This window comes from Colossoma macropomum, unplaced genomic scaffold, assembly GCF_904425465.1.
Source record: "Colossoma macropomum unplaced genomic scaffold, Colossoma_macropomum, whole genome shotgun sequence".
NCBI classification, from domain to species: domain Eukaryota; kingdom Metazoa; phylum Chordata; class Actinopteri; order Characiformes; family Serrasalmidae; genus Colossoma; species Colossoma macropomum.
This window is the reverse complement of record NW_023494806.1, coordinates 12,624,313-12,646,253: the sequence shown is the minus strand read 5'-3', so window position 1 is coordinate 12,646,253 and position 21,941 is coordinate 12,624,313. Positions and strand designations below refer to the sequence as shown.

General features: G+C 39.0%; 1 protein-coding gene across 1 annotated transcript in view; it reads left to right on the top strand.

Moving 5' to 3' along the window:
• Positions 1 to 21,941, top strand: part of fam172a (family with sequence similarity 172 member A) — a 233,173-nt gene that overhangs the window by 26,305 nt on the left and 184,927 nt on the right. The window contains exons 5-6 of the mRNA XM_036598465.1: positions 5,632 to 5,697; positions 7,476 to 7,667. Of these exons, the coding sequence (XP_036454358.1) occupies positions 5,632 to 5,697; positions 7,476 to 7,667 (258 nt within the window). The remainder of the gene's footprint in view (positions 1 to 5,631; positions 5,698 to 7,475; positions 7,668 to 21,941) is intronic.

Below are 21,941 nucleotides of genomic sequence, written 5' to 3'. Positions count from 1 at the left end.
GTCCAGGGGCAATGCTTTACACTACTCCATCCGACTGGTTGGCATTCCACATAGTGATCTTAGGCTTACGTGCAGTTGGTCGGCCATGGACAACCGATTCATGAAGCTCTCAACGCACAGTTCTGATGTTACTTTCAGGAAGTTTGTAACTCTGTAGTGAGTGATGCAACAGAGGATTTACGCGCTATGCGCTTCAGCACTCAGTGGCCCCACTCTTTGAGTTTGTTTGGTCTACCAGCTTATGACTGAGCTGCTGTTGCTTCTAGACAGTTCCATTCCACAACAATAGCACTTATGGTTCCCCAAGACAGGTCTAGCAGGGAAGAACTGACTGATGGTGGCATCTTACAACAGTGCCATGTATAAAACCACTGAACTCTTCAGTACGACCCATTTTACTACCAGTGTTTGTCTATGGGGACTGCATGGAGATGTTACTGATTTTATACTTCTGTTAACAATGGATGTAGCTGAAACACCTGAGCTCAATAATATAGAGGATGGTGTAATCTCTCCTGTATCCCTTAATCAGTGGCTCTGGTGCTGCTGGTAAAAATGAATGGAGTTGTATATCACTCAGTAGGGCTACAGGAACAAGTTGTATTCTTACTCTCTAATGCATACAATCTGAAAGTGGTCCTCAAGTTGAATGAAAAGCCGACCTATTCAAATTTCAGTTATTTATGGAAAATTACATTGTCTTTTTAACCTAAAGCATTGGTTTAACATTTTTATATTATCAGATAACTGTTAATTGGTTTATCATTACTGTCCCTAGTTACACATGATGTTTACAACGTTCACAACCTCATCACATCTAGGCCTTTTAATCATTAATTGAAATAGCTCGTCTCCTTGTTGCTGGCCTAATGACGTTGCTTTATTTAGCACTATCACTAAAGGCTAACTGAGCTAACTTCGCCACTGTTTTTTGCTAGCTAATGTTAAACCTTCAGCCCTCAAGAGTGCAATATGTAACGGGACATGTTTGCTTTTGGGCTCCATGATTTGTTTTTATTTAAAGGGGTGCTCCAGCCAAAATTTAAAATGTAGCCATTTCTTCATCTATTGTAAACATGCCTGTTCATCTCTTACAGTGGTGCTACAGGTTTCTTTAGGGTGAAATTTCCCATTTCAAGACTAGTAAAACCCATTTCTGATTATATATTTTGAAAGTGGCAGGAACTTTTGTGAAACAAAAAGGGCTTTGAGCTGAATAATCAATTAATTTATTTATTTTCTTCTTGCCCACTAGCTGGCTAATGCAGAAGGAAACCACTAAAAGTTATATCAGTATTTAGCCTCTATGACAGTGTCTACGCTAGCAGGAACAAAGATTTCTTTAGTGGGAATCCCAGTGGTTGTATGATTTGTTTGCATAGTGCATGTTGAGAATTGTAGTGAGAGGATATTAATGGACAAAAACACAAAGATACATATTATGATACTGCATAGCATGACAAATATTGTATTAAATGTTAGTTTTAAGCCAGATTGCCCCTTTAAAACATTTACTGAGTATTTGTAATGAGTATATGTCAAAGGCACCAGACTGCCTGCGTACACGTACTTGCAGAACACTGAGCTAGGCTGAAACTGGCTCATGGAGTTACTGAACTACCAGTGCAAACGCTCCTCCACCACTTCCAGGCCTCTTTAGTTGAAGCACAGAGCACCGAACGCTTGGCCTGCTCTTAGAGGATACCTCTGAACACCATTCATCTCCAACAGGCCTGTGATCACCATCCACATCACGTAAAGAGGGGGAGGCGAGAAGCACTTAGCATTCTTACCTGCGGGGCTTTCATTATCAAACTAATAAGACAATATTAATTACGCGACTCTACGGCGCTCTAATTATGCTGACAGGCGGCCGTGATTGTGTCAAGCGTGAGAGAACGCGCTCTGCTGTGTCTATAGGAGGGCAGGAAAGGCGGTCACTCGCACTATATGATTATGTAGAATGAAAACAATGGCAGTTGTTCATCTGTCACTCACTTCATGCGTCTGTGGGATTCCCTGCTAAGTCTTCCTGTGTGGCTTATTTTTGTTTTGTATACAGGCTTATTAATGCACAGTGTAAAGGATGTAAATTTATATATCACAGAATGCCGTTATACAGTACTGTTTAATCAAATCCACTTTGCCTTGCTCATCAGCTTCTTGTAGGTTTTCATTATAGGTTCTCTGTCCATTTCATTATGTGAAGAGTCTTCCAAAAAAGCAATTGCGTACCTTCACTTGCGTAAGTATTAAGGCTCAACCAGTATGAAAAATAGTGTCACGGAGATAAAAATTCTGATAACTGATAATACTGGCAGATATATATGCCTAAGGTCAAAAAGTAAACAGCCTCGAACAGTTAAACAGTGCTTTATTGACTGATATGATTGTTGGTGGGCAACTGAATTCTCAAATAAACACACATTTTCTAAGGCGCTTATCCTTCTGGGTCGCGGGGGGAGCTTAAGCCTATCCCAGCGGTCAATGGGCGGAAGTCCCCTCTTGCTGTAAAATAATGTAAATATTGTAGCACCAGGAGTAGTTTTTCAGATTGCTTAATCCATTTTTTGTCTTATATAACGTTGTCTATAGTAGTTTTGGTGGCATTTACATGCTTTTGTTATTTTACCAGCTTGTGTGTATTGCATTAAGAGTAAGGAACTGAGTGTGACTCTCCAAAAGGGATGGGCAAGATGTGAAAAATATAACATCACAATACTTAAAGACATTTTCATGATTCACAGTGTGCATCAGTTTATTTTAGTTTTTCAGAGGTTTCGTAAGTTGGAACAGAAAAAAGCCTCAGCAGTGCCACATTTACGAAAAAAAAAATACAATCAAATACCATGACCAAAATACAATCGTTACTGTAGGTACAATGATTTTTACTGAACATTTCACTTTACTGAACGTTTCATTGTACTGCGTTAAATCCAAACAACCCTAATTATTCTCTAATGATGTTGTATGTCACCATAACGATAATTATCACCATAACGATAAATTCTCATACTACCGACACCTACTCTCCAAATTTGTAGTATTTATTCTTTAAGGTATTGAAGAAGTAACTTATAAATATCAGTGATTGAATGATGGGGTTTCCACTGACTGACAAATTCATGGAACATTTAATGTTTGCTGAATTTATCGGCCAAATGATAAATAAAATATGCTTAGGCAAAAATATGAGTACTGTATCAAAAGTGAAAGTATGAAGCAAAAAAAGGACTTGAGTGAAAGTAAAGAGTTATCTACATTTCAATATAAACGTCCTAATAAATAAGCTCAGTAATACACTTCCTCACATAAAGATAAATTAACATAATTGTGGATGGTTTCATGTTACACTGATATAAATTTAATTAGATATTTTATTAAATACAGTACAGTAAAATACACAGTAACTCAAGTGCTTTGCAGGAGAAAAGGAGAAAAATCACCTAGCCTTTAAAATTTGCATATTGAAGAATGAAAATGTTTGGAGTAAAAAGCATGTTTTTTTTTTCTCTTGGACATGTAATTCAGTTAAAGAATTTAAGTTAAAAAAAACTCAAAGTACAAATTGTCCAAAATACAACTTGAGTACAGTACTCAAGTACAATTAATGAAGTAGTTAGCCCTGATTTATAAGTCTTTCAAGAAGCCAGTATGTTGTCTTTGGTTTAGATGTTATAGTGGTTGGGTGGATAATGGCCACTTCTAGGCCTGAGGGCCTTGCTGATCTTGAATCTTCCAGATGGTCGTCTGGAGCGTCACCTGCTTCCAATAAGCAGTGACCTCAGATCTAGGCCTGTATTTTCAGCCTTGCTCACAAACACCAGTTAAGAAGAAGTTAACATGTAGACACTCATATGTCTGTTTATAAAATATTACACACTATTTTACAAACCCATCCTCAACTCGATACCATACATATGCCAAAAATCTTCATCTCCCAGTCCCAGCTGCCTTTACAGAACCGTCTACGTTCTCCTTCTTTTCCTGCCATTATCACATGGAGCCACCTGAGATGGCGAAGCAATAACGGAGCACAAATGAAATTTCCTGCGAGGCTTATTGATATCATTAAACACAAGCATATTGCACTTCACAATCATTTTAGTCTTCATCAGAGAGCTTGACATTTAGTGAATTAGGTGCTGTTGAGCAGCCTACATCTTTACAATGTTTCAGACGTAGCCCCCTCCGCTGGATTCAGCAGAGAGATCTGTCATCTCATTTGGGCCGGCTGACCGCTGATGGCTGCTAATATCCCATTGCATTAGCTCATTTGTGCCTTAATGTGCTTTTGGTGTTTGTAATCAAATAAGCAATAGCTTATGTCTTATAGCCTTAAATGAGTATGTTACCATGATTGTATTATTATTCTTTCATAACTTTCTCTTTTTCCCCCACCTTGCCTCACAGGGGGACTTCGAAGAATATTTCCTTCAAGCAAAATGTGTCAATGCAAACCTAATGATCAGAAACCTTCTGTTGTTAAATTCTAATTCAGAATGTCATTCTTTCTCTTTTAAGAATTCAATTCACATAATTGTTGTTGTTGAACCATAAACAGTGTAGAAAGTACTCCAGCAGTTTGGGAATGCTTTGGTATCGCTTTTAAAGTTGCTTTTGTCATGCAAGCCTAAACATCAAATTCTGGTAACTCAGCTCTGAGACTTGAGCCAGAATCGGAAACTGAAGACCTCACACAGACAATAAAGACCATCACGACACCACAACAGCTGACCATCCAGCTTTCAAGCTCATCCCCAATCCCTGCCATGTCTGCCCGGGCGGCCCACAAAGCTTCCCGAACATCACAGGGTGAGCGTGGCGTGGATGATAAGCTCCTGCTCTCCCCAGAGGTCATCCCGTTGACCCTTGCCAAGACATGTTCGCCATTCACACGCCGCTCCTTTCTGCCGGCTTCCAGATCCGTCCCATAAAGCCTTGTGTTTCCAGCTGCTACTGATTGGGTGGAAAGCAAAAAAAACAAAAACAAACAACAACTACAAGAAAGAAACCGCCGAAAGTTGTTGATGTCGTTGAACCATGAAACTTTTGGCCCTGGGTTGAAATTACACTGCATACGAGTTCCTTAGTCGTGTAGCTTGGGGGATAAACATACCTTACATCAACTCTGCTTGTAGTCGAGATTTTTTCCCGCTTTGGGCTGACAGCCGCTGTACTCTCTGCTCTCTCGGCTCAGAACAAGAGCAATCCAGGCAGTCCCAATTATCTCCCTCGCTTGAGGTGTCTAGAGGCCAAATGTATGTGCTCTGTACATATGCAAAGAAGCGCTTTTGCTTTGCTTACACTACATCTAAATGGAATACCACTGTAGCTATGTGTATATAGATGTACTTTGTGTGTTGTGTCAGAACACGCTAATGCGGCGCACACCCTAAACCATTTGACAAAATGATACATGTGTTTATAGAGCAAATTGCACTATTAAATGGCCTGAACTATCTCACGTCTCTCTAGCCATCTCAATTTACACATACCATCGTGAGAGGAATGGCGTATATTTGCCTTAGCTCGGAGTTTGTTATGCCTAATACTGATGGTAAGTACAGGTCATTTTTTAATTATACTGGAAATACAAATAAAAGACCCTTTCTCTCTTCTCTCCTGCAGATCATCACGCAATATGTGTACGAGCGCTTGGAGAAAGACTGCAAGCTGAGGAAAGAGATGCTCCCAGTAAGTGCAGTTGAAAGGAAAAAGAGCCTCTCGTACTTTGATTTATGCCGCCGGAGATTAAACAGGGTGTTAACGAGAAATTGGATGTAAAAAGGCTTGCCTCAGAGTTAAGTTACAGTAGTGCGAATTCTCAGGAAGCGAGATTCTGAATAAGCTTCCATATCACTCGCTCGCTGTTCAAATAGCTCCGCTGCGCTGAATAATTTCTGACTTTGCATTTCATGTTTGTAACAACCAGTCCTTAATCTGCTTTATATTTAAATGTGCTTAAAAAGACTTAATTTAGCAGGCTCCGTTAGTCACATCCTGGTCTGTTCGCATAAACAAAAAGCGTTAGGACTTCTAACTTTATCTTTTGAAGGCAAAGCACTATTTTGCATTGCTGGTGTTTGTAGTTTGAGTAATTCATGTCCTTTTAAAGGAGCAGGATATAACTGTACGTAAATCATCTGAGGGAAACAAAGTTTTTATGGGCCGTAAACATCTTTAACCATGTGTAGTATTTATCTCATTATTTTCTTAGAGACTCTGCTGTGTTCTTGTAAGTAAGAGAATTTGATGGGTGCACCCACCTGTGACAGGCTGCACTTGGCTGTAGGTTTCAAGTCTGTTCATAAACGTCCATTTGAAGGAGGAACATAAAAAGTAAAGTACTGAAATGGCAGAAAGGAGTGAAGAGATGCAGATGAAGATGTTACAATAAGAACATAGGGTAAAATAAATGGCATAACATAGATAGCCCTCATGAACAACTCAGAGTTGTCTGTACGGATCCACATTGGGGGTGAATGCAATATAAAAGGCAGGAAGGATCCATGGCGGTGTAATAAAGTCATCACGGACAGACAGCTGTTGACTTTCTTCAGGAGCTGCCTGTCTCTCGGCATAGTGCTGTTAATAATGAATGATTCCAAGCTATGAGTCATTCCGCTCTTTGTGTATCTGGTGCCCTGCCCCACTTTAATGAAAGGAAAATAAATATAGTTGTTGACACACATCAAGGGATTGAAGACTTTCACAAGCTCTCAATACCAAAAACACAGTTTATTATAGGATTTAGGCTTTCCCAGATTAAGGAACTTCGGTAATGATTTTATATATGTCTGTAGCCTATGTGTGTAAGTAGTCATTTATTTGTTTGTGTGTTTGTCGTGAATTTTAGGGCACATTCTAATTCAGATTTTATTTTAGTTTTTTTTAAACCAAAGCTCACACTAGCACATATCCAGCAATTTCTCTTAGCCAAAGTCGGAGGATGAATAACACTGTTTTCTATTTAATGAGCCAAATCAGCATTTTAAATTCCCAGATGAAAAATGATGTATACTTAAATAACATGAATCAAGTAGAATGCTACAACGAAAGTAAGAGGCAAAGCCAAAATCTGCCAATTCTGATCTTGGTCAATTCTGATCATGTATACCTTTTTTTTAACCAAGGTCTGTAGCTTTTGAGAACCTCTGCAGTGCAAATAACAAAGTGACTAGTGATTAAAAAGCCCTTGACTGTAGCAATATATTTTCGTTTTTGCACTGTTTAATGTAAAAAATAAGGCTTTTTAACTTTTTACATTGATCTATTTATTCTACATATTGCATGTATTATTCAGTAAAGTATATAAAAAAAAAACAAAAAGCAAAATCCTTTTTTTAATCATTTCAGATTTTCTCTGTAGAATTAGCTGTACCACTCAGAAATCCCTTTATTTTTTTCTTTATGTGTGTATTTTCTGCTTGTGGTTTTTTATGTCTGCTGACAGCTGTACTTGAATGTTACAGGTGGATGCAACAGAGGATGAACCAAAGAGTTTTATCTATCTGAGTGAGGATGCGCAGACTAATGCAGATAAGCTGCTGGTTCTGATTCAGGGCAGTGGTGTAGTTCGTGCGGGACAGTGGGCCAGACGCCTCATCATTAACGAAGACCTGAATAGTGGGACCCAGATTCCCTTCATCAACAGAGCCATGAAGGTATGCCCCATCTGACTTGGTTGGGTTTGTATTAGGACCTGAATTTTTTTTTTAAACCTATATCAGTTGCAAAGTACTAAAAACTATATGTTAAAACTATATATAAAAAATATATTTTGATATGGACGAAAACAATAGACTCCAATAGTTTTTTCTAAACAGTGCTTCACTGACTGAGATAATTGTCCACTGACAGTCAGTAAAAACGATTTTGTCAGTTCTCAACCATGAATAATTTCCTAAACTCATTTTAACAGAAGAAGAAGTCTTAAATAATATTAAAAATTAACAACCTTAAAATGTAACCTTAAAATGATGGACAAGGAAAAACACCTTCTAATGATGAATCATGAAGGTGAGAGGAATTTTTGAAAAAGTACAACTGCTTTGGTGGGATTTGGGAAGCTATTTGAAATATGTTTTCTAGCTTCCTAGCTGTGTCATTAGCTTCCTTCTGTATTTCCCAGCTGTTGAAAAAAACTGCATCTCTAATGCTTTCTGAATGGCCCCCAAAAAATCCTCCTCAAAGTTCCTTCTACCCTAAAGATATGTCATACACATGTTGTCTAAGCCACTTATCCTTCTGGGTTGTGGGGGGTGCTGGAGCCTATCCCAGCGGTCACTGGGTGGAATGCAGGAAACACCCTGGACAGGTCGCCAGTCTGTCACAGGGTTGCTTTTATAACATTGCTGCATAACTCAGTTGTTAAAATATAAGCATAATCATTCAGAATGGTTTAATGTGAAATGCGCAAGTAGTGGCGATAGGAACCAGACTTCAAAAGCATCTGAAAGCTATAGGACCGAAGCTATTGAATTAAATATTTTGAATATGTTGGCTGATGCCTGAGACATTGCTTTACGATAGTTTTACAATGAAGTTCTGGCCTAAAACATTTTTTAAAGCCTTTCTTGGTGATACAGGATGTCATAAGGCAAAATAGCCTGCACTCAAATAAAACTTCATCAGCATTACATATTAGAACTCAGAGTAGGTCGGTCATGAGTAGGTTCATTGGTCATTTTAAATAGTAAAGAAAATGGCTGTATTTGCTTTGTAGACATTGCGACTTCTGGTTCAGGTCACCACCACTGTAAAGAAATCAGTAAGTTTTGCTTCAACAATTTTACATCAGACCACTCTAAAAGACTGTATTTGCATCTCGGTAACGAATTAAATGAATGAAATGATTTCTGAAAATTCTGAAAGGTCAGTGAAATTCGCCAGTAATATCATCTTACTATTTTGGCTGATTACTTCTTAAATTTAGCCTGTCTGTGCTGTCTAGAGATTAATGGTCATTTAAGTGAGGATGTGAAATCTCCTGAGTTTCGCAGTTCTGTTTTAATTGAGAAGTGAAGGTCTCATGAGATGTGGACACTAATAGTAGTAGCACTTGCAAAAGATGTATGTATTTCTGTGTACAATATTCTTGCAAATTCTTGTGTGTTCACTCAGACTTATCATGTTCTGTGTAGTCTTTGCACTGTTGATCATGTTCATCTTGCTGTAGCCCATGTTAAAACCACTGCTGTATTTGTCAAGCTGATATTGCAGAGAGTTTGTGATACAGTTAGGCTGTGGGCACTGTGTGATTTCTCAGTGTCTCTCGCTCACTCTCTCTCTCCATGCTATCTCTTCTCTCTCCGCTGCACTGCCTCCCATACAGTAGTTATTTATTTACCCAGCAAAAACAGGCCGTTTGTAGTTATGTGTGTACTGTAAACTGTAATTTAGATTTTCATTTCTTTTCTCCGTCGGAGAGCGTCTCCCCTAGCCGAGTTATTTCCGTACACTGCGGCTAGTCGTTTGTCACACCCGCCCACTGCTACCTGTGTAATTTCATCGGCCTCTGCGTTCAAATTGACTTAGGGGAGATCTCCCTCTCTCTTCCATCTAAATGTCATAAAACACGCAAGCGCGCGCACTCCCGCGTCCATGTCTGCCGGCAAAGTCACTCTCCAAGCAAGACGGGAAGCGTCGGATACAGATGATGAGTGTGTGTGTATGTGTGTGTTACCATAAAGTGGCTTATTGCGTTTGCCATAGAGGTGCGTAGTGGGGACGTACAGTGACAGCTGCTTGCTGCTGACCATTCATCACACTAAATAAGCGCTGTGGCTTCTGGGCTCTGACATCATCATAATAGCATTTACAGGAAGAGGAATCCCACCGGCTGGAATGCCTGCATCCGTCCTGCTGAGAGCATCTCCACGTCAGCTTCTGCTTTTTGAAGTGACAGGTCGCTTTGGTGATTTCCTGGGTGATAAACAAGGCTGCCCGAGGCCGTGAGTGGGTGAAACCTACCTGAACCGACGCAGGCTCGGCCACAGCTTATCAGCTTCCTTAATAAGACTGGAAATTGGTAACTGATTTTAGATCAAACGACTATCCTGTTCTGTCCTATTAAGAGTTATTAGGTGATTATTTAAGCACTTCCAGTGCCCACCAAAAGTTTGGGGACAGCTTGTCATTTTAAATTTTCAGAATTGCGCTTAATTAGCACTGTCACTGTTAAATTAAGTGAGGAAAAAAATGTCTGTAAATGATCTATTAACATAAACTGTTTACTAATATAGAACAAAACGTTTAATCCTTAGTCTTCTCTTTACTAGTAATATTAATAGTAATTATTATTATTTTATTAGTAATTATAATTTTTTGGATTTTTATGAATATTCCAATTGTGTACTTACTCATGTTTATTTATTATTTACAGTTGTATGCAAACGTTTAAACACCCCTGTTGAAATGATGTTTTGCTAGTTTTTAAGTGGAAATTTGTCAGCACATGCTTTACAGATGGCATTTTTGTGCCAGTTTTAGTGCACAGATTTTCTTCATTTGTTGAGTTTAACATATTTTAAAAATAAAACATAAAATATATTATGTGCAATAGCTTTTTCACAGCTCACATTTTGTTTTATTTTTGTTATTTTTTTCAATATGTTAAATTTAGCAAATGAACAGGTGTGTCTAAACTTTCGCATATGACTTTATCGTGTTTATGCTTTTTTAAGCAATGTAATTGTAAAACTACAAGGTGATGGAAAAAAAAAACATCACTGATAAACACGCATAAAATGCTAGTCCGGGGGATCCTGCCCAATCTGGCAGCAGATTGATGGTGCTTTCTGAATGTGTCATTGATGAGCAGTGCAAAGCAGAGGAAGAGTCTTTTAACCATTGCCTTACAAAATGAAAACTTTTTTGGTAAACTTGTCAGTGAATGGGTGAGTGATCAAGGTTTTCAAACCGCTTAAATCTGTTTTATTCCAGGACATGCACTAAACTCAACCATGTCGGGTTTAACACTTGGTGCAGCCTGAATATGTCTGTTATGTCAGCATAACAGTCTGAACTGAAGCAGTAGTAAACTTACTATACTCTTATATGCCTACACCTGGCAACTTTGTGCTGCTTGTGTCTAAACTAACCTTTGTTTCCCTATATAAGTGTGTGGTTTCATAAAAGTGATAAAAGTATTGCTTATTCCAATATGTTTACTGTTTTTGACTATTTTGGACATTGATTTTATTAAGTATTTTCAAATATTTTTGCAACTATAGACATAATATATATATAAATAAATATATAGTACTCTTTTATATTTATATATATATATATATATATATATATATATATATATATATATATATATGTATGTATGTGTGTATATATATATATATATATATATATATATATATATATATATATATATATATATATATAAGAGTGCTACTTGTAATACTTTGGGTCTGCGAGGCAGCGCTCAGCTCCACGTTCATCAAAGTGTCCTCCTTGGGATGAAAAGCAGGTTTTGCCTAAAAAAGGACTTGGCAGCTTTTTTCCAAACTATTTTTACACATTAAACACATAAATGCATATTAAAACTCTTTTAGCCCAAAGGTGGTTAAAATAGCTGTGAGGCCTGAGCGCTTATGAGTTCTGGCATCACAAGAAGTAGTAAAAAAGCATGGTCTATGACATTATTCCCAAGGTGGGACATTTGTCAGTTGTTCCCTCAGTTCCTTCAGAAAAGTGTCAAGATCTTAACAGCTTTTTTTATGGACTGTGTCTTTAATATGTTAAGTTATTGCACACTGACAAAGAAAACATGCTTATTGATTTTTTAAATGTTTGAAAAGCTATATGTCTCTAAGCATCTCATTATTTGAAATGAGAGCAGTTGATATAGGCAGGTCTAGACATAGAACTCCATATCACCAACCTGCTTTACTGTGTAATGCAAATGGCTCTCGATGGAAGAACTCAATGAGAACATTCAGTAGCATGGACAGGTAAACAGACAGAGAGAGAAGGCAAGAGAAAAAGAGAAGTTGCCAGAGACTGAAAGAGAAAAAACACAGGAGAAAGTGAGAAGAACGAAGGAGAACGTCAGTTATCTGTCAGGTTTCACTCAGCAAGGCTGAAGAGAATGAGCAGAGTGAGAAGGCTTTTATCTCTCTCGTCCATCTCTGGTGGACTGTCCTCCGCTGGCCCAAAGATCAAGTGGAACCTGTTCAGTCCGTCTCTGTTTCATCATGTCCTCCTCTCTCCTCCTTGCGTCCTCACATCTTTTCCTCTTCTTTCTCTCTGGAGCTGCCCTTCACTCAGCTCATTAGCTCAAATTGAACAGCAATGTGTTTTAAAAACGTCCTTTTTTTTGCTTTGTCTTGTTGAGTAGAGACAGGTGTAAAAAGTCAAAGTGAAGCTGAGCCCGTTGTCAGTATGGCTAATGAAGTTGCTTTCTATCATTAGGGTGACTGAGAATGGCCCTCTTGTGGGAAATGGTGTGGTACTTGGTGGATGTGGAACTTAATCATTGCTTTTCTTTCTTGTATTTGGAAGTCAGTCGTCTTCGGAGTTAATTGTGCTTCCCCAAAAGCAGGTACATGCTAGAGCCCGACTGATATGTCAGTTTACCAATAAAATCAGCTGATATTAAAGTTATAATAAAGTATAATACATTCAATTTATGCATATTATAGTAAAGATTCATCAGTATTTATTGTATATTGATAAATCCTGCTGATAAAGCACTGATATTTATAACTGCCTTGTTTCATATTGAAATAAACAGATTTAAACAAATGTTTGGAGAATTGCTCAGTTCTTTGAATACTTTCATACTCTTAGGCTTAGTCCTTATACAGCAAGCTACAAACCTCCGCTCACCGCATTACAATTGTTTGCCTGTTTTTGAGGTCCCTCAGTTTTCATCTTTGTAGCTGAGCAGGCAAGTCGCTAGCAGCTCAACACAGCTCAGTCACAACAGTTCACACACAGAGCCTACAGAGTCCTACACTCTCAGAAATAAAGATACTGTCACTGGGGTGGTACCCTCAAGGGTACATCTCAGTACCGTTAGTCAGGGAACATAATTGTGCCATAATCTATTGTATTGACTCCACAAATACTGTCTCATCTCCAGGCTTTTTATTTTATTGTTCTGTTTTGAAACATTAGTTCTTGAAAAGATACAAATATATACTTTTTCACTGTAATAAACATATTTAAGTTTCACGGTGGACCTTAAAACCACTGTCGTACCTTGTAAATGTAAATGAGGGTACATTTACATTGTTTGTACCTTGATGAAAGAAAAATGTACCTATACAGAACCTTTATTTCTAACGGTGTAGTCAGACTTATTGTAATTACATTGTTTTTAATTGTAATAAATAAACATATCTGAGTCAATTCTCATTTTAACAGCAGAATGGCCAAAAATGACTGAGAACTTACAAATATTCCCGACAACTGAAGTATCACTGGCTTTCATATTAGTGAGGAAAGCAGGACTTTGTTCAACTGAAACTGTCTGCTTAGTTTTTGACCATATAAAATTATATCAACTGATATTAGAATTTTTAGATGCTTAAAATCAGGACTGATAAGATTTCTAGCCTAAAGCACCACAGCTAGTAGCTTCAAACTCAGCCTTGTACCCAAACTACCCTGTCCACACTGCCCTGTACCCAAACTATCCTATCCACACTGTACACAGTACACTACATAAAAGCTTGAGGTCATGACTCACACATCTCATTCATAGACCACCTCTACAACCCATGCACACATACTGGCTGTTTGCTATGTGTGAGTGTGTTTGTGTGTGTAGGGTGTGTGCAGGGTGTGTGGGGTTAGTCCCAGTGAGCGGAAGATAAGTGACAGGCGTGAGTCGACAGCGGGCCCCGGTGGCAGTGCAAGGACGCAGGGCTAGCGTCTGACAGCTGGGCTGCTTGGAGTGTATATATGTGTGTGAGAGAGAGAGAGAGAGAGAGAAGGAATCTCCTGCTTAATGACAGCTTATTCCTACATGATTTCAGGCCTGACAGTCGACAGGTCGGCTTGTTGCATCATGGCAGCTGGATCATTAGCGTCTGGCCTTGTCAAGAACGAAGCTGGAGTTTGAGCCAGAGGAAAGTGCAGAAATGCCGGACATGAGCTCGCTCACACTGCCAGATTACAACAACGCACACTCAGAGTGGGCTAGCACGCTTCAGGGACGTTAGATACTGAGTATTATTTCATGCTATGCTATGCTATTTTAAAAAAAGACTGTGTCGCTAGCTAATTTAACCTTCACTCTTCTCTCAGCTTGGTGCTGTATTTTTTTTTCTAGGCCGGACTGAGTGCTCGCTCACAGCGTCTTGTTTAAGCGAGCAGTTAGCAGTTACACACTCCCACACTCCTGACAGTGACCCACCCAAGTGTAGAGTACGATAATGTGAGGATGTGACTGAAAATGATGATGATTTCCATTTCTCTCTCTCTCTCTCTGTCTCTCTCTTTCTCTCTCACTCACTAATTCTCTCTCTCTCACTTTTCACTTTCTCTCTACCCCATAGCTCTTTGTTGCTCTCTCTCACTCAGTCTGTTTCTTTCTCTCTCTTTATCTCTCTCTCCCTCTCTTTCTCTCTCCCCTTTCCTTCTCTGTGCTAGCTCTCAGGAATGATGAGTGAAAATGTGAAAACGAGGCCTTGGCAGCAGCAATAAATATACTCCAACTTTGCCTCTTTCTCTCTCTTCTCTCTCTCTCTCTCTGTCTCTCTCACACTTTTCCTTTACATTCCAACTCATCTCTATTTTGCTTCTATATCATATGCTGTCAGAACAAAACCTTGTATCTCCAAAATGACAACTTTACAGGAGAAGGAAAACCATACTTTACTTATAATGTAAGTCAATGGAAGCAGATTTTTTTCGAAGTAATTTTGCATAATGTCTTTTGGTCCATACATCATTAAATATTAACACAATATAAAGGGCAACAGGCATTTTGAAATTACATCAAAAACTGAAAAACAACAAAAATGGAGAGAAAAGGCTTTGTTCAGACAGCAGCGCTGTACATAGTAAGAATTTTCTAGCCCTTACTTTTCTTACCCCGTGTTGCAAGTTGGGTTTGAGCAAACATGAAAACAAGTGTGAGAGCCACTCAAAGAAATGGTTTTGCCCTTTCTGTTTTAAAGGGGCCATATCCTACAGTTCCCCCACCCCTCAGCCCCTCCCACATGTCCACTTGGGAAAGGCTCTGTGAGTTTTTGCTTATCAAAAACAGTTGTAATACATTTATACATGACTATTTTCCAACCTCTCTCTTTACCCCTTAGAAATAAACAGGCTGATTTTGTTACTTTGCCTTTAAGACTGATACATATAAATGATCTCTGTTCTGATTGGCAGTCCTGTATTGTGCCTCTTTCAAACAAGCGGTCCCGGCTGAAACACTGTTTACAGCATCAGCATGAATGTGCAAACCTAAACTGCTATAGGCTGAATTGGCGGTTATAGTGTGAATGTGTCTGCTTTTGTGACATCAGTGCAGCTGCCATATATGGACTGTATGCACTGTGAATTTACATATTCAAACCCTTTTTGTTCCAAAATTGTGAGGAAAATTAGTTTTTCCAAGATATTAAAAATGAAATGTAGCTTTTGTGAAAACCACTTTTCCTCCTGTTTTCCTGCGAAGTTGAGACACTTTTGTCCATTTTTGTGTGTCCACCCACACACAAACAAGAGAACGGTCTCCTCTCCCTCTGATCCTGTAAGGCTGGGTCCCTGCCTGAAAAGGAGTGAAGGGGGGAAAATGAGCAAATGCATTTCATTAAGAATAAAGTCTTTAATAAAAAATAAGCTCCATATCCCCCTTTCACCCCCTCCCGCGTTCTTGTTAGTCAGTTAGGAGCGACTCTGGAGACTTGCTGGAAAGAAAGAGGGGGTGTGGTGTTTTCAAAAGTGTGTCAAAAGCCTAGGGGTTTGTATCTGCCCAGAATTTCAATGGGAGGCTGAAAGGGGGCCGGGAAGCGGCTGAACTCAAACACACGAATCTTGTTTAATTTCTGTCATGTTGCTCTTTTTTTCACTGGATTGATGTCTTTTTCAAAATCGGCTTCTCTCCCTCCCTCTCTCTCTCTCTCTCTCTCTCTCTCTTTCTCTCTCTCTCTCTCTCTCTCTCTCTCCCCCCCCCCACTCTCTACCTCTACTACTTTCTCCCTCTCTCTTTCTCTTGCATTCTCTTTTGCGCTCTCTCTCTCTCTTTCTCTCTCTCTCTCTCTCTCTCATTGGTGGATTTCTCATCGCTATTTATGATTGCTGGTGGTATAGTAGCAGCAGCAGCAGCACACCCAGGGCTAGTCTGTACTTCTGCAGATCAAGCTGCTTCTCTTTAGGGGTTTAAAGAAGCCCTCCCCATAAGGAGACAAGAGCGTTACACTCTGGGTTTAGCGAGGGTCTTCTCCAGGCCGTCCCACTGGAAAAGTCCCGGTATGGGCCAGGGCCTTTTCTAGCGCTGTGGAAGGTGCAGCATTTCCTGCAGTTAAAATCGATGCACTTGACACCTTCAAAGGGCTGGGCAAGGCAGGGACCTGTGCTGGGGTTAAAGCTCTTTTAAATAGCCCCCTGCAGGAGTCTCAGCTGTCAATAAAACGCAATAATTACCAAGGCCTGGCCTGGGAAGAGCACGGCCGAGCCCTGGCTAAATTAAAAATTGATCAGAGAGGGAGAAAACATTATTTTGTGGCTCTATTCCCTCGTCTTAGCTGTGTGGTTTCCAATCTCATCTGACTGTGTTTTTTTTGCATCTCTCTCTCTGTCTCTCTTTCTCTCTCTCACTTTCTCACAGTCTTGCTTCCTGTCCCTCTTTGGTGCTAGGGCTGTAACAATTAGTTGTCAGTGACATCAGTTATTGAAAAAAGTAATTGTGTCATTTCCCTAAAAACAAAAGCATTCTCTAATGCTTGGTAATGTTTGTGTGATGTGCCTGCTCTCTAATGCTCTGTACAGCACTGTGTAATACTCTGTAATGTTCATATGATAAATGCAATCATTCCGACAGATTGTATTACACTACAGGAAGTGTAGGTGGCGATATTTGTTTCATTTCAAAATAAATGAATAAAGAATAAACAAAATCATACAAGTAAACATTAGTTTCATCCCTGTTTAGTATGTAAGCATTTCTGTGTATGCAGCGTATGGCAATAGCAGTGGTTTAAAAGAGCAAAAGGTTTCAGACTGTGCCTATAAGGAGAAAGCAGACACACGCACAGTGGACCCCCAGAGCCTTTTATTGATTGCAGCCTAATTTTGCCTGACTCCCACCTCCCTAACCTTCATTTGCCAGTCAGAGTAGGCGTGAGATAAAATAAAAGCACATCCCCAGGCTTGGTGTCCTCTTCAGGACAAAGGGCAGGGAAATGAGTTTGAGTTCTGCAACTGAAGAGTTTTATGTGCTGAACAATCCTGATAAAATTAAATAGTGATGCAGGGAAATGAAAAATCTTGGTTGAAGCCAAAACTACAAAATTAGAGAGACACTCTGAAAACTGAAAAAAAGCTGACAATAAATAAAAACAGTTGTGAATTTTTTCATCATTTCAAATATTGTGGCTGCAGATAGCTTTGGTATGCTCAATGGGACTGTCCTTTCTGCTTATGTTGTGTTGCCGTGTTCTGTATATGAAGTTGTTTTCAGGTGGTATCAAACATATAGTAGATAAGTTATTGGGTATTGTTCCCTCTTCTGATACTTGACATAAACAGAGATTATAAATCGTTTGTTTAATGACCCTCGTAGAAACAGGAGAATTGTTCCACGCCGCTGACATATTCACTCTGCTGCTGCTCAAACTGTTTATTGTGTCCATGTGGAGAGGAAACGGAAGAGAACCTGCAACAGGTAGTGATTTTTAATCACTATTTCTCAATTTCAGTATCATTCAAATTATTTGTAAATTCTTAGATTTTGACACTTCGTTGTAGGCTGAATTAATCTTTGGTCAAAATTTATGGTAGTTTATGGTAGGCTAAAACCTGAAAGTGTGTTTTTGACCAGTTTTGGACAAAAAGTTTCAGTGGCTGAAATTTCAGTGCATCCCTACAAATATGACTTTACAACATGACTACAACGTGACAAACATGACTCTATTTTCGAGTTAGTATTAATACAGTTAATGAACCCGTGCTTTCTGACTGCTGATACTTAAGTGTCTTACAAGCCTGCCACAACCTGTTTTGTTGTAACTGTTTTGTTTTGCTCTGTTTTGTTTTATGTTTTGCTTTACTGTGTTTTTATTGCATCGTGATTAGTGTATTTTTTTCTAAGAAAAAGAAAAAACGTTTCACACGTTTCATTGAAAAGAAAGCATAACTAGTCTCTTTTAACTTGATTGCTTGTAGTACTGTAAAAATGTCAGCCTCTGTTTCACGAATGGTTGTACTCATAGCGTTTGATATTATTTTTATGTTACACTTCTGGGGCTTTTTTCTCTTCCAACTTATCAAACTTCATAAAAACGCAGTATCATGATCCATATTGCGTATCCTGAAAATGTCTTCAAATATTGTGATATTTTATTTTTGCCATATCGCCTGTTTCTATTGTAAATGTTAACCAGACAGACACTACAAGAACACTTTTTAAAAACTATTTATTTAGTTTGTTTGTATTTTTAACAGTTTTTTTTCCAAAGCAGTTTGAAGCAAATGACAGACAGTGCAGTGTACTAAGCCTTTGTTATATATCAATACCGCTAAAACTAAACATCGCTATTGTTGCGTATCAGCACAATATATTGACATCAAGATATATTGGCCAACACTTCTTTTAGGGGGAGTGTAGAAACACACACACCAGGGACAGCAGCCATGCTTTCTAGCCTGTCAGACCTGACAAGCTGCTCGTATCATCAGGCGCAGATTTCTGGGCCGTTGCAGTGGGGGTTGTGGATGTCGTATGCAAAGAGAGGAGAAAAAAAAACAACTTTTGATCTAAATTGTGAAACATTAATAGGGATTATGCATTTATTAGACAAAGTGTTGATAATTAGATTTTGCTGTGAACTGAACAAGTGATACCATCAAACAGGCAGCTAGAGAGGTGTGTGTGTGTGTGTGTGTGTGTGTGTGTGTGTGTGTGTGTGTGTGTGTCAGGTCGCTTGGTGCTGCGGGCAGTGTGTGTGTCTCGGCGGGACGGGCTTGTTTAGATTCTTTCACATGCCGCCTCGGGCAGCGTGTGAGGTAGATCCCTACTAGATCTCTCCCTGGGACCACTCTCCGAAGCTGAACCAAGTGTGTGTGTGTGTGTGTGTGTGTGTGTGTTAGAGAATGACAACGGGTGAGTGGGTGAGGAGAGAGTGAAAAGACGAAGAGGAGAGTGGTAGAGAAAAAAGAAAAAAGTTGGAAAGAAAGAAGTGCAAATAGATCCCTGTTGTTTATTATCATATTTAAGCCTTTCTCCACAAACTACAGTCAAAAGAGTTCTACTCAAATTGTGATTAACTGATCTGAAGGGGGTGAATCAGGTACACCGTTTTGGAAAGTTATAGTTCATTACAAAGTTGAAACAATTTAATAAAAAAGCTTTCACTTTGAGTCTAACATACCCCTCATTACCCATGATACCATCACTGAAAGCATGGCCTCATCTGACTTATTGCTTTTATAAAACGCTGATAAAATACAATGTGACAGCTTATTTTTTATCTTATTTCTAATAATAATTGCAATAAACAACCAAGCAGTATAGACAGAGCTTTAGTTGCTGTAAAAATACATGAAACGCACTTCAGTTGCATAATGTAAAACGTCCTGCAACTAATTTGAATCTCAGCTGTAACAGGTGCAATCATCTCACTGTGATGGAACAAGTTTCATGAAACAGCTGATCAAAACTCCAATAATGCGCGATGTGATCACAACAAGTGACACACTATAAAACAATTGATATTCCTGGATCAATGGGCAAAAAAAAAACAACAGAGGATGGTTATTTAGGCGGGAGACCCCCCACCCTACCCCTGAATGACTTTATGCATGGCTGGTGGGTTTTAATTTTGTCGGTTATCTGAGCCATGGCAACAAACTGAGTTTCTCCAAGCTAACATTTCTGTAACCAGCTGCTGAACTAGCCAGCTAACAGTAACAGCTTGTACTACCATATATTCTTCTTTAGCCTGTTGTTATCATTATGTACCTTGCTAGATTCATTTTATTCTCTTATTACACCCCCTAATTTAACACAGAGGTCAGATTCCTTTTGGATCCAAAGGATGAAATCATTACAGAAAGGGAAACTGAGATGCACTCATCAGTGAACCTTTACTTCTAGGAAAGATCAGCAAAACATGAAGTACAACCATAATGGCTAATTTTGAATGGCTTGTCATACACAGAGCAGATAAAAATATGAAAAAATACATTCAAGAACCATAGATAAATAAAAAAAAGGTATAACAAAAAGAAATGAATGGCAGTGGCAGCTGAAAAATATATGCTAAGATGGTTAAAATGCTGCAAATATGTAAATGACACTGTGTGAATGACTGTATAGCAAGAACATTATGATGCATCAGGAATATGAGTAGCTATTTTGCCTAACTAGTGGAGTTCTTGAGTGTGTGTCGTGTAACTTGTTTGTTTTTGAATTGCTTAATGTAACTGTCAGGTTGCACGGAAATTATGCTGCATCATCTCATTATCAGCCTCTGTCAGTATTTACCAACATTGGTTGCTTTTGAGGATGCTGTTGGTTTTTTATTCATAGCCTCATTGAAAATCGTTTCCTAAAGAATTTAATATACTCGAAATGTAATGCCTTATGGATTAATATTGTTCAGAATCTCTATCTCTCTCTCTCTCTCTACATATATATATATATATATATATATATATATATATATATATATATATATAGAGAGAGAGAGAGAGAGTATTTGTCATAGACAAATCTGCTGATGTGGATATGTAAAGGCATAAAATGCAGAAGTTGGGACTAGATTCTCCTGCTTCAGAGTTGCAGGAAATGTAACACGTATCTGTATAGGGTTATAAATGAATAAAATGCAGAAATTTGGCCCAGCATCACCTAAACGTCTGCTCTTCTGAAGTACAACAAATATGTCATCAAATCTTGGTTTAAAATTTGGTTGAACATAAACATCTGTCTGGTTTTTTTCCTTTCTTTTTTATACCTTTTTTTTCTAGGCAAATATCTTCCGCTGCCAATGTGATTCTAATATCAACGTGTTTCTCTAGTCTCTAGCCCTCAGTTAACATTTAAACAAATTACTTCCCACAGTTTCTCATCAAAGTTTTTTGAAGGAAATCGCCTTCATGGCCGAATTGGAAAGGGAGGTGTACGGCCAGTTGTGTAGGACGCTCATGAGGTCGGGGTTCAGCCTGGCCGCTAGCCCCTCCCGTGTAGCTCTCGGGCTCGTTTTTGTAAGGGCCTGATCGATGTGGGTGCTCGCTGCACAAATGGGGGTTAACTGGGTCCTGCCTGTGTTTTTGCAGCCCTATGAAATAAAAGAACGATCATATTGGTGAATTGTTTTTTTTTTTCCATCCTGCTCCGGCAGGAGATGAAAATGAAAGCTGGAGAGCGGTGCCTGTTCTCAAGGACCACTGGCTCGTATTCAGCCGGCCAGATACGTCCATGTCCATGAGGCTGGCCAGTGATAATGCAGATGGACTGCGTGGCCCTGTTCCAAAGGGTTTTGAATGGCTTCTCCACATCTCCGTCTCTTTATGAACACTGGCCTAGTAAGGACTGGAGGAGTAAAAACACAACAGCAGCTGTTTCAGCATTATTAAAGAATGTCTTTTGCTAAGAGAGCTCTATCCACAAAAGCATGCTTCAGTGTTGAAAAGTCTAAAGGGGGCAGTTCAGCTGCATTGATTTTTGAATGTTAACCTTGATTATAAAAGGCTTGTAATGATATTCAGTAAAGTATGCGTTCAATTTTGGCCAATTTTCAAAAATC